The sequence below is a fragment of the Thalassophryne amazonica genome, chromosome 2, assembly GCF_902500255.1.
Source record: "Thalassophryne amazonica chromosome 2, fThaAma1.1, whole genome shotgun sequence".
NCBI lineage: Eukaryota > Metazoa > Chordata > Actinopteri > Batrachoidiformes > Batrachoididae > Thalassophryne > Thalassophryne amazonica.
In genome coordinates, this window is record NC_047104.1 from 154,206,077 (window position 1) to 154,223,510 (window position 17,434).

Below are 17,434 nucleotides of genomic sequence, written 5' to 3' on the forward strand. Positions count from 1 at the left end.
AACCATCAAAATAGAAGAATAACCAGAATGGCAAAGGCTCAACCATTGATCAGCTCCAGGATGATCAAAGACAGTCTGGAGTTACCTGTAAGTGCTGTGACAGTTAGACGCCTGTGTGAAGCTAATTTATTTGCAAGAATCCTGCGCAAAGTCCCTCTGTTAAATAAAAGACGTGCAGAAGAGGTTACAATTTGCCAAAGAACACATCAATTGGCCTAAAGAAAAATTGAGGAATATTTTGTGGACTGATGATAGTAAAATTGTTCTTTTTAGGTCCAAGGGCCGCAGACAGTTTGTGAGACGACCTCCAAACTCTGAATTCAAGCCACAGTTCACAGTGAAGACAGTGAAGCATGGTGGTGCAAGCATCATGATATGGGCATGTTTCTCCTACTATGGTGTTGGGCCTATATATCGCATACCAGGTATCATGGATCAGTTTGGATATATCAAGATACTTGAAGAGGTCTTGTTGCCTTATGCTGAAGAGGACATACCCTTGAAATGGGTGTTTCAACAAGACAATGACACCAAGCACACTAGAAAACAAGCAAAATCTTGGTTCCAAACCAACAAAATTAATGCCTTGCAGATGTGAAGAAATCATGAAAAACTGTGGTTATACACCTAAATACTAGTTTAGTGATTCACAGGATTGCTAAAAAAAAAAAGCAGTTTGAACATAACAGTTTTGAGTTTGTAGCATCAACAGCAGATGCTACTATTATTGTGAACACCCCCTTTTCTACTTTTTTTTTTTAAACTAATAGTCCAATTTCATAGCCTTAAGAGTGTGCATATCATGAATTCTTGGTCTTGTTGGGTTTGTGAGAATCTACTGAATCTACTGGTACCTTGTTTCCCATGTAACAATAAGAAATATACTCAAAACCTGGATTAATCTTTTTAGTCACATAGCAGTATTATTCTGAACACTACTGTCTATAGCACTTTTCCATCTGATACAGATGCTCAAAACTTTACAATGATGCCTCATTCATCCATTTGTATAAACACACACCGACGCACACACACACGTGCATACTAAAATCAGCATGCTGCCATGCAAGGAGCTCAACTGGACATCCATCAGGTGCAACTTGGGGATTAGCGGCACCTTGATAATAGACCCCAAATTGTCTGGTGAAGCAATCCAAAGATGCTATGGTTACTCCTGCTGCTCGATCCCCCAGACCACACGTCCTTTACTATAAATCCGTTACCACGCTCAAAAGAGCTAAAGATTTCTCTTTGGTATGAACTGTCATGTGTTGGTTCAGATGGCCCTTTTGTGTAAATCTTTTACCACAGTCAGAACAGCTAAACGGTTTCTCCCCCGTATGAATTATGATGTGTTGGTTCAAATTTCCCTTCTGTGTAAATCTTTTACCACACTCAGAACAGACATATGGTTTCTCTCCCGTATGAATCCTCTTGTGTTTGTTCAGGTCGCTCTTCACTCTAAATGTTTTACCACACTCCAAACAGCAAAATGGCTTCTCTCCCGTATGAATTCTGATATGGTTGTGCAGGGTACCTTCCACTCGAAATCTTTCACCACAAACAGAACAGGCAAATGGTTTCTGTCCTGTATGAATTGTCATGTGTGCGCTCAAACTATGTTTTTCTCGAAACCGATTACCACACTCAGAACAGACAAATCGTCGCTCTCCTGAATGAATTCTCTTGTGTTGGTTCAGATCCCCCTTTCCTTTAAATCTTTTGCCACAATCCAAACAGCCAAATGGTTTCTCTCCCGTGTGAATCCTCATGTGGTTGTGCAGGGTACCTTCCACTCTAAATCTTTCACCACACTCAGAACAAGAAAAGGGTTTCTCTCCTGTATGAATTCTCATGTGCGCATTCAAATTGGACTTTTCTTTAAATCTTTTATCACACTCAGCACAGCTATATGGTTTCTCTCCTGTATGACTTCTCATGTGTTTGTCCAAATCAATCTTTTTTGCAAATCTTTTCAAACACTCAGAACAACCAAACGGTTTTTCTTCTGTATGAATTCTCATGTGTATGTTAAGATGGTCATTTTCTCTAAATGTTTTACCACATGCAAGACAGTCAAAAGGTTTCTCTCCTGTGTGAACTCTGACATGCCTGTTCAGATGACCCCTTTCTCTAAATCTTTTACCACACTCAATGCATTCAAATGGTTTCTCTCCAGTATGAATTCTCATGTGTTTGTTCAGGATGTACTTTTTGGTAAATCTTTTGCCACATGCAGGACAGCCAAATGGTTTCTCTCCTGTATGAGTTCTCAAGTGTAAGTTCAGCTGGAACTTTACTCTAAAGGCTTTACCACATTCAAGACAATTAAATGGTTTTTCTCCTGTGTGAATTCTCATGTGGGTATTCAAATGGCTTTCATTTCTACATCTTTTACCACACTCAGAACAGCCAAGACAATTTACTGGTTTTTCACTTGGTAGTGTTCTGTTGTGTTGTTTAAAATCAATTTTGTAAGCAAATGTTTTTCCATATTCAGTGCAGCTAAACTGTCGTGTTGTAAAGGTACAATTGTTACTACTGACGGATACATCACTGTTTTTTAGACAGGTTAACCCTGAATCAAGTTCCCTGGTCTGCTTCCACTCATAACTATCATCAGTCTCAGTTTCAGAACAGTCTGAATTCCTGCTATCAGTACCTGCTTGTAATTGACTGTATGGCTCTGAGCTGCTGGCATGTTGTGAACCTTGGCAGTCCTGTACTTCTGTTTCTATTTTCAATGTGATGTGTTCAGTTGTGCTGCTGGCTACAAGATCTCCCTCTGTGCCTTCAATGGTTTGGTTTTGATAAACCTGTGAAGACTGGGGATTTTCATCATCATTTTCAATCTTAACAGGGACAATAGTAAAAGGTAATTTAGTGAAATCAGTCTCCTCCAGCTGGTGAAGTTGCTCCTCGTCGTGACTTATCCAGAGGTTATCCTGCTCTTCTTTAACATTTGGTGGCTTTGTGTCCTCCTGGTCCAGGCTCAAATTCCACTTGTGCTGCTCAAGAAGAAAGTCTTCTTTACTTATCGACAGCTGCTGCATGGCTGTAATAAAAAAGAAGAAAGAAATTAATAGAACTAAGAACATTCAATAAAATAAAGAAAACAGCAGAGTGATGCGTGTGTGAGAGACCAGATGGCATTACTGTACTGATAGGATTGACACTTGAAATTTACATCAGGAGTTTGAGAGTTATATTTCACAAACTTTTGTGTAGAACAGACATTTTCACATGACATGACATTCAGTATGTTGCAGCACTACAGGTGAAAAACAAAAGTGACATTACGATGGAGGAACATGGTTCTAGGTAGGAAGGTCTAGGAAGGTCTAGTTTTAGACATACAGAAAGCCCATAAAGAAAGATGAATAGTGGGTATATGTGGTCATATTTGATATTCTTGGTTATAACCCTGTCACACTTAGCACAAATAAGGCCGAATACCAGCTGAATGATAATTTGAACCACAACTGGCAAGTGCCGAGGTGCATTGTGAAATGTCGGACAGCTTTCGCAGAGCAGTCAAACAGGTGGGAACAGATGTGCAGCTGCCCTGAATGTTGGAATCCCTGTCACACTAGAGCAGTGATTTTCAAACAGTGAGGCACGTCCCCCCTGAGGGGGGGTGCCAGAGTTCTTCGGGGGGGGGGGCATAAGGATACTTTTCTTTTTTAAGAATCATTAAGAAATGATTCAATCCAACAACAATAGCCTCTTTGCTTAAGGATTCCCTTATCGGTCTTTCAAAGTGGCTGTTTTTGAGGGTGTTTTATCGGAAAAATGATCAGACGCTGCAGTGGGTCTGTAATCAACCGCTTCTGCAGTGGCTGTTCTTGAAGCAACGAAGCAGTACTCCGACCCACTGCTTCGTTGATTCATTGCTTTGCTGCTTTGCAGAAGCGGCAAGTCTGCTTCTTAACCCCTCACAAAGCCATTTAAAAATGTCAATCGTGAGTCACTTTTGTACGGATTAAAGTCAATAACTGGGACAAGAATCGTCCTCCGTTACATTTGCAAAGCTCTAAATGCTGCGCCGCTCTCTGCCAAGTCAAGTTGGAGTCCGGTCGGAATTAATAACTTCAAAGTGAATCACCATTTTAAATCAAATGACACCTCTTTCCAAATGTTGTAACACAGCAACAAACTACAACAGTATAAAATGTTTTTTTTTCCCTCCCAAAATGAGATGTCCTGCATTCTTTATGAATTAATTACATTGATGTTGACTTGCAGCGCAGCCTGCTGAGCTCAGCTCAGAGGTATGGAGTGACATTCATGCCATTAATGTCTGAAAGGAAATGATGCTTTTGAGAAAAACTACAGATTTTTATTTATGGCCAGAGATCAAGGATCCAGTGACCAATTCATATTTATTTGCTTTAAGACTCAATAAAATGCTACTGACATAGAAATCCTGTAAAGCCTACTTTTAGTATACAGAAAATCCACAGGAGGTACTGATACGGGAATCGATAAGGAATCAGATCGATAATGGCAATGATAGATAAAATCTTATCAATACCCATCCCTGTTTGAATTAATATTATTTATGTTAAAATGTGTTAGTTATGCCAAAGACACTTAAAAACAGAGCTCTTTAAATCTTTTACAAAAAACGATGTTTAAAATATGACAAAAGGTAAAAATAGAAGAATAGAAGGTTCTTTAAAAACATGTTTACAAAGGCTGTAAATTGTGTAAATTCATAGACAGTTCCTTAAAAACGCACATATACTTGTAAAATGGGTTTCAGATGTATTAAAAAATTAAAATGAAACGCACTCCAATTGTGCGCAAATTTCAGTTAAGGCGGCTTCGGCCCACATTCTGGGTATTCACATGGCATTCATACACAGATGGCTGAATATTTGTCCCTCCCGAATGCGTCTCAAATTTTGGCTTTCTTGCCCATTCGGGCTCATTCGTGTTAAGTGTGATGGGGCCTTTAGGTTTGTTGTGGCCACATTTTGGAACATCTCAAAACTTTAAATAAGGGTCAGTATCATTTCATTTTATTTGTGGTAAACCAGTAATGTTCAGGCCCCATTTAGGCACCAACAAATGGCGGTCCCGAATGGTGGGCAGTACCACCCAGTGCCGCTTGCCAATGGGCAGATCCCTCTCTTAAAAAAAAAAAAAAAACAAATCCTTCTCTGTGTCAGTCCACTATGAAGCTGTGTAAGTGGTGATGCAAGAGTTAAGTCATACAATGCATAATTTCAACCACCGCCTAAGAAGCCTATAACTCCTAATGTCTACATACACTGCTCAAAAAATCTGTGTGTGTGTGTGTGTGTGGTGGGGGGGGGGTCATGCTGGATAACTTTCCTGATATGGACTGGGTAATGTGTCCAGAAGGAAAAGATATCACATTGCTTGATGGAAATGAAAACAGTTAACCTACAGAAGACTAAATCGAAAGACATCCTGAAAAGCAAAAAACCAAATCAAAGCAAAAAAAAAAAACCTATGTAGTAGGCTTGACCATTTTGTCAAAATTGGACTGCAGCAACTAAAATAGTAATCAGTATTATGCATGGCCCCTATGTGCTTGTCTGTATGCCTGAAATGTTGGGCCATGCTCCTAATGAGACGACGGATGGTGTACTAGGGATCACCAAATTCATGGCTGGCGTACACGTTTCTACAGCTATTCCACTGCCGACACAGGGAGGTGATGCTGAGAAACTATTAATAATGTGAAAACAAGAAATCAGAGTGATGTGCACATCAGAGGCACACTTATGAACAATTAACACACACGTTTGAAATTATATGGGTGGATATAAAAGCTTGCGCAAAGTGATGAGGCAAATGGTATTAATAGCTACGATAGGGCTGTTAGAAGACTTTGCAAATGGTACAATCCGAGGTGAGCATGTATTCAAGGAATGAGAAGATTTACTTGCAAATGACAATAATTGTCTCAAACATATTTTGTTTACCAAGGCCACTGTTACTGGAGTTGTGTGCAGAACTACTGCCAACCCTAGAGTGCAATATGGCGAGGAGCCAGGTGTTGTCTGCCCACACAGGTGTTGACCACGCTGGGCTTCCTGCCAACAGGTATCCCACCAGGAGCTGGCTGATCAGTTAGGAGTGTGGCAGTCAATGTTGAGCTGAGCCATGCCAGCTGTGTGGAACGCAACCATCAGAAAGTCATCCAGGTACATGACATTCCAACATCAAAGTTGGGGAGGTGATGGTCTAGTGGTTAAAGTGTTGGGCTTGAGACCGGAGGATCCTTGGTTCAAATCCCAGTCTGACTGGAAAGTCACTAAGGGCCCTTGGGGAAGGTCATTAATCCCCTAGTTGCTCTTGGTATGTAGTGGCTGCCTTGCATGGCAGCAGCCTCACATCCGAGTGAATGTGAGGCATTGATGTGTAAAGCGTTTTAAGCATCTCTTATTCTGCACTCTTTACCTGTATTAACTGCACCTGTTTGAACTTGTTACCTGTATAAAAGACACCTGTTCACACACTCAATCAATCACACTCCAACCTGTCCACCACAGCCAAGACCAAAGAGTTGTCTAAGGACACCAGGGACAAAACTGTAGACCTGCACAAGGCTGGATGGACTACAGGACAACAGGCAAGCAGCTTGGTAGAAGACAACAACTGTTATGATTATTTATTAGAAAGTGGAAGAAACACAAGATGACTGTCAATCTCCCTCGGTCTGGGATTCCATGCAAGATCTCACTTTGTGGGGTAAGGATGATTCTGAGAAAGCTCAGAACTATACAGGAGGACCTGGTCAATGACCTGAAGAGAGCTGGGACCACAGTCACAAAGATTACATTAGTAACACATGATGCTGTCATGGTTTAAAATCCTGCAGGGCAGCAGGGACCCCCTGCTCAAGCCAGCACATGTCCAGGCCCGTTTGAAGTTCACCAGTGACCATCTGGATGATCCAGAGGAGGCATGGGAGAAGGTCATGTGGTCAGATGAGACCAGAATAGAGCTTTTTGGAATCAACTCCACTTACCATGTTTAGAGGATGAGAACAACCCCAAGAAAACCATCCCAACTGTGAGGCATGGGGGTGGAAAAATCATACTCTGGGGATGCTCTTCTGCAAAGGGAACAGGACGACTGCACAGGATTGAAGGGAGGATGGACAGGGTCATGTATTGGGAGATTTTGGCAAACAACCTCCTTCACTCAGTAAGAGAACTGAAGATGGGTCATGATTGGGTCTTCCAGCATGACAATGACCCCAAACACACAGCCAGGGCAACTAAGGAGGTGCTCCGTAAGAAGTATTTCAAGGTCCTGGGTTGGCCTGGCCAGTCTCCAGACCTGAACTCAATGGAAAATCTTTGGGGGGAGCTGAAACTCCAAACCTGAAAGATTTGGAGAAGATCTGTATGGAGTGGACCAAAATCCCTGCTGCAGTATGTGCAAACCTGGTGAAAAACTACAGGAAACATTTGACCTCTGTAATTGCAAACAAAGGCTACTGTACCAAATATTAAACTTTGATTTTCACAGGTGTTGAAATACTTATTTGCAGCAGTAACATACAAATAAATTATTAAAAAAAAATCATACATTGTGATTTCCGGATTTTTTTTTTTTTTTTTTTTTTTTTTAAGATTATGTCTCTCACACTGGACATGCACCTAAGACGAAAATTTCAGACCCCTCCATGATTTCTAAGTGGGAGAATTTGCAAAATCGCAGGGTGTTCAAATACTTAGTTTCCTCCCTGTATGTGATGCGCAAATGCATTAGGTTGGATTGGGAACAGGCTAGGGGCTGGCACGGTGCACAATGGGTGGCTGCTTAGTGATTTAATTATGTATTTAGTTGTTCAGAACAAAAACCAGCGCAGGCACATTTGGCCATGTGCGCATTCAAATGTGTTTTTTTGTTATCATTAATAGGTGTTTTTTCTTGAGGGTTAAACTAGGGCTGCAGAACTTTGTAACAGGCCCCCGATTGTCTCCCTGTGCTCAGTATTTGTTAAGGCTGCCACACTTAGTTGACCAGTCACGATTACGTTGATGATCAACATCACTGGCTACTAATTTAACAATCGACGTCATCTCTTTTTTAAGCTTTGTTTTTCTCTCAAAGCTGCTGCTGTGCCTTCCGCTGTCTTCAAAAACCATTGTTTGATCTGTGGCATATTTCCTTATATTTCTGTAATTGACACTTTTTGAATCCTGTAGCTGTGCACTTTCAGGGCCAAATCTGGGTGAGCAGGAAATTTGAAATTTCAGCAAATAAGATGTCCTTTCCTGTGTTAACCAGTACACAGAGTTGATTTATATGGTTATTTTGGTGATTAGAGGTCGAGATCATTGATAAAGGTCAAGCTCATTCTCAAATTTTACAATTTTTCACATATCTTTTGTGCTTAACAGGGCATTTTAGTACCTGAAATGATAAAAATTTAGTTTGACTACATCAATTGATAGAACATATTGATAGCATAAAGTTAATTGCTAACATGCACAGTTTTAAGTATCCGCATTCTGTGAGGTAATCAAATCAAGCATTCTAAATGCAGAAGAAGCTGAAAAAAATTGGGTTAATTTTTTTTTTACCAATATACATTTATTACAAAAAGGTATTTTCTCCATTCATACCATGATATGCAAAGTTTACAAGCTCAAAAATGTAAAAGTAGAAGTTTATATTCAGTCTCCTATTACATGTAACTTCTATTGTGCAATTAATTTTTCCTCTTAAAACTGATAAAGCTAGCATAGATTTTGTGTCAGCTTACCAAGGTAATGACATATCTTTGAAATTAAAGACTGCAAATTAATTACAAATTGTATTTGTACCGATATATCTCACTTTCTGTTTTTGATAGGTAGCTATTGGCGCTCTGTACAAAGAAATGGTTGTCTAAGCCACACACAAATATGGCTATATGAATAAGACAAGAACAACATGACCTCTCAACGTGTGCAAAATTTTGTCAACCTCTTAAACTAAGTCAACTCAAGAATATGATTTCTTCAATCTTTACCAAGCTATACATCTCAAGAATTCTCACTGTAAAATAATACAAGGTCTTGGCCTTGAGTAACACTGCAATATTCTGATTACACATGTGACATATCTTAACCTCTCAAACCCTAGAGTCCCCAAATTTGGGGACTTGCCGTGTTTTGGAAAATTTGAACACTCATAACTAACCAGTGCTGACGCCAGCATACACTTATTATACATCAAAATGTCAAGCAAAGTCTCCTCTACAAAAGTATCCACTTCAATCACATATCAACTAACCACAGCTGAAACGCCAAGCAAATGTCAAATCGGAATTCATTTTTTGGGAGAAAAAAAAACAAAACCTCATTTACTCCTACCAAGTATTATTTACTTTCACTTTTTTGCATCCACAACATCCCCTAGGACCTGTCTTTTAGCTGATCAGACATGTCTGTATACACAATACACACACACAGACACATACACCATTCATTCGGCGCTGAAGGGCGAGTCCTTCACTTGAGCTCTGTCGTGCAAGTCCACGGCAGTCTCCATGTCAGTTTCCTGGACCGCATCTGTGATAGCTAATGTACTCTTGACACGGAACAGATGGAATAGTTTGCACTATCTGTCATGCTCAGTTATCATGTTATGGGGTAACATATGTCACAGAATCCAATGGATGCTGACCTTGTTTGACCTTTACTTTGGACACAAAGCATTAAACAGTCAAAACGATTCCATTTATTAACCCTATTAGCTCAACCAATAATTTGCATCACTTTTTAACAAAAATCAAGGAACTTTAACTTTTGACCCCTGTACAAACTGAAACTGACCTTTGTCACCATTTTTGCCATTTTTACATCATAACTCCAGAACATTCAGTCACAGATAGTCCAAACTATACCTTTTTGGAATTGTTATGATCAGACAAATAATGTGGTATAGTTTTTAACGTGATTGGAGCTTTTTAAAATTTTGACCTCTGTGTAACTTTTTATTGACCCCTGTAGCTCATTAGGTCAGCTCCAGGATGGCTCCATATCTGGAAATAAACATTAGTTAATTTAGAACATGTATGCCAAATTTGATGTTTTTAATCACAGAATGCACAATTGTTTTGCTATGCGGCCGCACTAATAAAAGGGTTCATGGACTGGCACCTCCCTATTTAGCTGACCTATTTTGTCATAACAATTTTTGGTAAAATATATAAATTCAGAATACAAACTAAAAGGTTATGTAACAGGTTAAATTAGCTTTGGAATTATTTTATCGTCTGCTTTGTCAATATAGTATTTGCAGCCTCGGATTCGATGGTCATGCCCTCTGTGTTTAAAGACAGTAACTAGGGAATTTGACCTTCCCTCAGAAAAGGTCACTTTGCTAATTTACACTGCAATATGCCACACTACAGACACTAAAAATATTTAGAAAAAGATATTTCCTAAATTCTGGTACACAGGGAACAGCAATACAGGTGTCGAGAATTGACAACATTCACTTTCAAAAACAGCTTTTTTACTCTATATTTCAATGCAGAGACGGCAAGCATGGCCAAAAGTGGGTCATTTTAAAAATTGTCTAAAGTTGTTCAGAACGTTTTATGGAGTGAAAAAATGTTATGGGTCCAAGATTTTATAATTGCTGTTCACTTCTGGAGAGTTTCATGGAAATCGGTGATGGTCATCTAGCCAACTTCTTTTTTTCTGCATGATTTTCTCTGAGACAGCTCATTAAAAACAGAGATGTTTAAATGTTGAAAAAAAGATGTTTAAAATATGACAAAAGGTAAAAATAGAATAATACAAAGTTCATTAAAAATGCATATTGAAAATGTTTGAAAAGGGTGCAAAATGTGTGAAAGAACAGAAAGTTCTTTAACACAAATATATTTAAAATGTGTTTAAGATGTGTAAAAGAATAAAAAGAAACACACGAAGATGTTGAAACTATGTGTATGTGTGTCGGGGGGGAGGCAGTGATTCATTTGTTCTCTGGGGGGAGCTCACTCTCCTGAACTTTGAAAACCCCTGGTCTAGCCTGTAGAGATCTGTGGGTCCTTCCAGGGATATGCCTCCACAGATCATCACTGACTCCCTGCCAAACAGGTCATGCTGAATGATGTTGCAGGCAGAATAACATTCTCCACTGCACCTCCAGACAAGGGGTAAACCAATGGCTGTGTAAGGACTGTTACCTGAGCAGCGGAGAGGCGGCCCACGATGGGGTCGCGCCTACGGCCAGACGCCCAGCAGTCGAGCGGCCCCCATTACCAGTGGTGTATCTTGTGACTCGGGATCTAGCAGGCGAGCGAGATTCATCAGTTGCCAACAGTGACACACATTCACAAGTCCAAATAAAGGTAAACTCTAGAAACCCTGCCATAAAAACACCGCTCATACAGGATCTTTCAAACACTTAACCACTCCAAAACAGTATGGGATCCCAACTCCAAACCTAAAGGACTACTACTCAACAAAAATATAAACGCAACATTTTTGGTTTTGCTCCCGTTTTGTATGAGATGAACTCAAAGATCTAAAACTTTTTCCACATACACAATATCACCATTTCCCTCACATATTGTTCACAAACCAGTGTAAATCTGTGATAGTGAGCACTTCTCCTTTGCTGAGATAATCCATCCCACCTCACAGGTGTGCCATATCAAGATGCTGATTAGACACCTTGATTAGTGCACAGGTGTGCCTTAGACTGCCCACAATAAAAGGCCACTCTGAAAGGTGCAGTTTTATCACACAGCACAATGCCACAGATGTCGCAAGATTTGAGGGAGCGTGCAATTGGCATGCTGACAGCAGGAATGTCAACCAGAGCTGTTGCTCATGTATTGAATGTTCATTTCTCTACCATAAGCCGTCTCCAAAGGCGTTTCAGAGAATTTGGCAGTACATCCAACCAGCCTCACAACCGCAGACCACGTGTAACTACACCAGCCCAGGACCTCCACATCCAGCATGTTCACCTCCAAGATTGTCTGAGACCAGCCACTCGGACAGCTGCTGAATCAATCGGTTTGCATAACCAAAGAATTTCTGCACAAACTGTCAGAAACCATCTCAGGGAAGCTCATCTGCATGCTCGTCGTCCTCATTGGGGTCTCAACCTGACTCCAGTTTGCCGTCGTAACCAACTTGAGTGGGCAAATGCTCACATTCGCTGGCGTTTGGCACGTTGGAGAGGTGTTCTCTTCACGGATGAATCCCCGTTCACACTGTTCAGGGCAGATGGCAGACAGCGTGTGTGGCGTCGTGTGGGTGAGCGGTTTTCTGATGTCAATGTTGTGTATCGAGTGGCCCATGGTGGCGGTGGGGTTATGGTATGGGCAGGCGTCTGTTATGGACGAAGAACACAGGTGCATTTTATTGATGGCATTTTGAATGCACAGAGATACCGTGACGAGATCCTGAGGCCCATTGTTGTGCCATACATCCAAGAACATCACCTCATGTTGCAGCAGGATAATGCACAACCCCATGTTGCAAGGATCTGTACACAATTCTTGGAAGCTGAAAATGTCCCAGTTCTTGCATGGCCAGCATACTCACCGGACATGTCACCCATTGAGCATGTTTGGGATGCTCTGGACCAGCGTATACGACAGCGTGTTCCAGTTCCTGCCAATATCCAGCAACTTCACACAGCCATTGAAGAGGAGTGGACCAACATTCCACAGGCCACAATTGACAACCTGATCAACTCTATGCGAAGGAGATGTGTTGCACTGCATGAGGCAAATGGTGGTCACACCAGATACTGACTGGTATTCCCCCGCAATAAAACAAAACTGCACATTTCAGAGTGGCCTTTTATTGTGGGCAGTCTAAGGCACACCTGTGCACTAATCATGGTGTCTAATCAGCATCTTGATATGGCACACCTGTGAGGTGGGATGGATTATCTCAGCAAAGGAGAAGTGCTCACTATCACAGATTTAGACTGGTTTGTGAACAATATTTGAGGGAAATGGTGATATTGTGTATGTGGAAAAAGTTTTAGATCTTTGAGTTCATCTCATACAAAATGGGAGCAAAACCAAAAATGTTGCGTTTATATTTTTGTTGAGTGTATGTGGACATTTGAATGCTAGAAGCATATGTAATAAACGGGAACCACTTGAACATATTTTTTATGACTCTAACATTGATTGCTTTGGTATCTCTGAATCTTGGTTGAAACAAACATCAGCAGAAGCCATGATAACAGTGCCGGGCTACCATGTATTCAGGAAGGACAGAGAGGCAAGGGTGGGGGAGTTCTGCTCTGTTAAGAACACAATGACATGCAGAAAATTAGAATGGCCTGACGACATTGCTTTTGATTCTATCTGAGTCAAAATTACTCTATCAAATGAAATGTCATTTCTGCTAATTTGCCTCTATCACCACCCCTCAACTAAAGTGGAGTTTTATGACCAACTGAAAAACATGCTGACCTCTCGTAATCAAAATAAAGAGATTATCATAATAGGGGATTTTAATGTGAATTGGGACGACAAACAGGCTCGTAAAAATCTTAAACGAATTATGGATTATTTTAACTTTGATTATTTTAACACTGGGGAGGTAATGGTCTAGTGGTTAAGGTTAAGAAGTCTGGAGCATAACAGCTAATCAAATTAGCAACAATAGCTACAGCTTTCCAACATGACACAGAGTAAAATAAAGCCTTTTATGCGAAAGATGGTCCACGCTGATCATCTGAAATAGACTTACTATGCTTTTAAAGCGAAGCAGTGTGTTTGTCCATTTTTAAAAAACACACGGTCTGCTCTACGTGGGGAGGGACTATTGACCCAGTGGCCGGCTGCTGTCTCTCTCTGCCCACTGTGAGGGGCTCTCAGACTGGCGAGTCACAGCTCTGTCCCCGGCCACTCTTTCTTCTGTGTTTCTCTCAGACTCACACTGAGTGTTTGACTTTTTAATTTTTGCTTTTTTGGGCAACACACAACACTTCACAAACACGGTAACTTAAATAACACCAAAAACACCAAAAAAAAAACTGTATGTATAATGTTCACCAAAAGACCAATTAGGCTAGCCAGATCCCATGTTTTCTTGGAAGGGGAAGAAGTGGTGCTTGTGAACCAATTTAAATATCGGAGTGGCATTAGACCCAAATCTTACATTCAAAAAACATATCAAAAAGGTAACTAACACTGTAAAGTTCAATCTATCTAATTTTAAACAGATAAGACCGTTTATTACAACAGATGCGGCCAAATCTTACTTACACTGCATGATCTTGTCACATATAGAGTATTGCATTACAAACAGGGTCCTTTGCAGGAACAACTGTACTGAAACCAGTCGAACAATTGTACAAAAAAGCCGTAAAAATATTGGACAAAAAAAACACAGACTTCTCATCACTGTCCAATCCTAGAAAAATATAAACTTTTAAGTTTTGAGAATTTAATGCTATTTAAAATGTGTTGTGTTGTGTAACAGGTCCCTATACAATTTGGCCCCACCTCCTCTGAGGAACTATATTAACAGGAAAGGCCGTGGCTACGGGTAAGGACCCGTATCTACAGAAACCGTTCTAAAGATACGGAGGGTATTCCCCAGTGATGTCATGTCTTACCGACCAATCAGAATGCGCAAATATGTCCGTACCCGTGCGCACCTGTCATTATTGTATACATCGCTTAAGGCTTAAAGCCTTTGAAACAATCCTGGTAAGCCTTAACTTTCAGCCTTAACAGTCCACTAATGCTACTGTATACGAAATTCAATGGGAGCGGTGTGAGTTTGGTAGTTAGAATTTTTGCCCCCGTCTGACCCACGCATGCGCAGATGCATTGCGCACTTCGCTTATTCTCTTTGGTCCGTACCTTTAGCAGTCCTGCAGAAGATACGGATGTACGTATCCTTAGCAACTTCAAACAGGAAAAGTAACAATGAAATTAACACCAGATCCTCCATGAGGGGTGATTGCGAGATCAAATTTAGTAAGCCTGCCTTTGCTCAAAATGTACTCTCTATTAGGGGCAGTAGCACATGGAATACTCTGCCAATGACAATCAGGCTTAGCCCCACATTTGCTTTAGTCAAGACACAGCTTAAAACATGGCTTAAAGATAACAAACCTGTAATCATTACTAGTTAAAGACATGCGAAAACAATATACTTTCATATACATGCACATGAAATTATACCTGGCAACATTCACATCTGAACATTCCTGTCCACTTTCCCACTGCATCTTTTCCTTTGCATTTTCACTTTGTTTGCGTGTAATTTGCTTAAAAACCCATTGAAAATTTATCCTAAATTTGTGATCTGTTGTTTTTCAAACTTATGCAAAAACAAATCTTGAGAAAAAAAAAAACAGTATGCAATAGTTAATAATTATTAAGAGCCTGTTCTTTCATATTTATGAATACATTTTACCACATTGCAGTTGTTTTATTTTTTTTAATGAAAACTCAACCTATCATTCTTTTTGAGTTCTACACATGTGGTGATACCTTATTTACACCAGGATGTTAATAAAATCAATGCTGGCTATTCTCAGAATAAAGTACTTATATCCACAGTTTCAAATTGCATAAGTCAAATGGTGTCCACTTTATGGTCTTCTCAAAACATTAAAATTACTGTTCTGGATGCTCTGAATGCATCTGAGCTTATCTAGAAACCGTTGGCTTCTGGGGGCCTAAAGCGGCCCCCAGACCCCCGGCCTATGGGCTTCGGCCCTGCGGGCCTCGCACTTTGTCGTCCCCCCCCAATTTCTAGTTCTAAATTGTGCCCTTGGATACGACACGACCCGTGTGTCACTCTTCACAACTTTAAATTTGTGCCTACTATAATTTTCTCATCCACTAGATGTCAGTGTTTTACGCTTCGAGACATCGACACTTTACTCGATACAAGGGGAACGTGACAGTCTCATAAGCTTCACGAGGCTTCATTTGCCTGACCTTACGACTAAACAATTCATGAAAAGAAACGTTTAGCAAACAAACCTGTTCAGCGTAAGCGACCTTCAGACTCGAAAACAGCATCCAGCTCTTCAATCCGTGTTCTTCGTTTAAACGAAGAACGTCTGCTTCGTATTCTGCTGTTGCTCTTTCAAACAGTCCAAATAGTTCTTCAAGAGGTTAGCCGTAGTTTCAACAATGTTTCCAGCAGTTAGAGTTAAGATGGTTTTATATATCACTTGTATCACTTTGCGTTGTACTTAAAAACGACGAAACAACGCTTATCACTACAAAGCTAAGCTATGTATAGCAGAACTGCTTTACATAACAGGAAATCTACGGTGGCCGAGAAGGGCCAAACGCGTCTCAGAAAAACCAAATTTCACAAACTCAAAAACCATTTTAAACGAGTTACAATAAGAGGAACGTGGTGCAAATGAAAAAAAAAAATGCATCGTCATCAAATGCGTCATAAACGACGCATAACCAGTCGCTTCAACGGAAGTGCTTCAATTCTGCAGGGGGCGCTCTCAGCGTAACAGCCATAGTGATACGTATATAATGTCTATGTGGAGAACGGTGTTTGCGACCATTTTTTTTCAACAGCCACATTGACAATAAGGGCTAAAATGGTAGAATGAAACAAGCATACAAAATGAGATTTAAAAAAAGAAAAAAAAAAATCAAACCTTCAACTGTGCCGTATGATGGAATCACTACGATGACCTCTCAAAGATGGCGACCGCATTTCTTGCGCCACAGCGCTGTTACTAAACTGATTTTCACACGATTTGTTTTTTCTGCAAACGTCACACATGTAGTGCAGTAGATAACAGAATATTGGCAGTGGAATCGCTCAAATGGTGATGCAAGCACCAAATTCGGCAGAAATACTCCTTAGACATTACTCGTTTGAAAAAACGACTGGCCACTTGAACGTTCAAATGGGCAGCGAGGTAGGGGTCAATTGAGGAATTACACAGGGGTCAAAAATGAAAAATGCTCCAATCATATTGAAAACTATACCACATTATTTGATTGATCATAAAGATTCCAAAAAGGTATAGTTTGGCCTATCTACAACTGAATTCTCTGGAGTTATGGAGTTAAAAACAGCAAAAATTGTGACAATGGTCAGTTTGTTTCTACAGGGGTCAAAAGTTAAAGTTACTCCAGTTTTGGTAAAACGTGGTGCAAATTAATTAACAATATTGGTTGAGTTAATAGGGTTTCAAAAAGAAATAGCTTGCACCTTGTGTCTTCCTTAGTTATCATGTTATGGGGTAACATATGTCACATGTCATAGATTCTAATGGACGTCGACATTGTTTGACCTTTACTTTGGAGACCAAATATAGTAGACAAGTCTTTTTTTCAAACTTTATTGGAATGTACAAGACAAGCAAAGGAAAGCGTAAACAGCCACAAATTAAGGGCAAAAATTGTAGAATGGTACAAGAATACAAAATGGGATTTTAAAAGAAGAAGGAAAAAGAGGTATTCAAATCCTTA

At 40.2% G+C, this 17,434-nt stretch overlaps 1 protein-coding gene across 2 annotated transcripts; it reads right to left on the reverse strand.

The window, feature by feature from the left end:
• Window positions 1-967: 967 nt before the first annotated feature.
• Window positions 968-16,303, reverse strand: LOC117500847 (gastrula zinc finger protein XlCGF57.1-like). Of its 2 annotated transcripts, XM_034159644.1 has the most exons (3): window positions 15,968-16,303; window positions 11,174-11,275; window positions 968-3,055 (listed from the first exon to the last, which is right to left on the reverse strand). In XM_034159644.1, exon 3 carries the CDS (start codon window positions 3,051-3,053, stop codon window positions 1,209-1,211), a length of 1,845 nt encoding a protein of 614 aa, XP_034015535.1. In that variant the 5' UTR covers window positions 3,054-3,055; window positions 11,174-11,275; window positions 15,968-16,303; the 3' UTR covers window positions 968-1,208. The 2 variants fall into 2 exon arrangements, with proteins under 2 accessions (XP_034015535.1, XP_034015531.1); XM_034159640.1 differs by lacking the exon at window positions 11,174-11,275 and having other exon boundaries at window positions 15,968-16,302.
• Window positions 16,304-17,434: the final 1,131 nt, after the last annotated feature.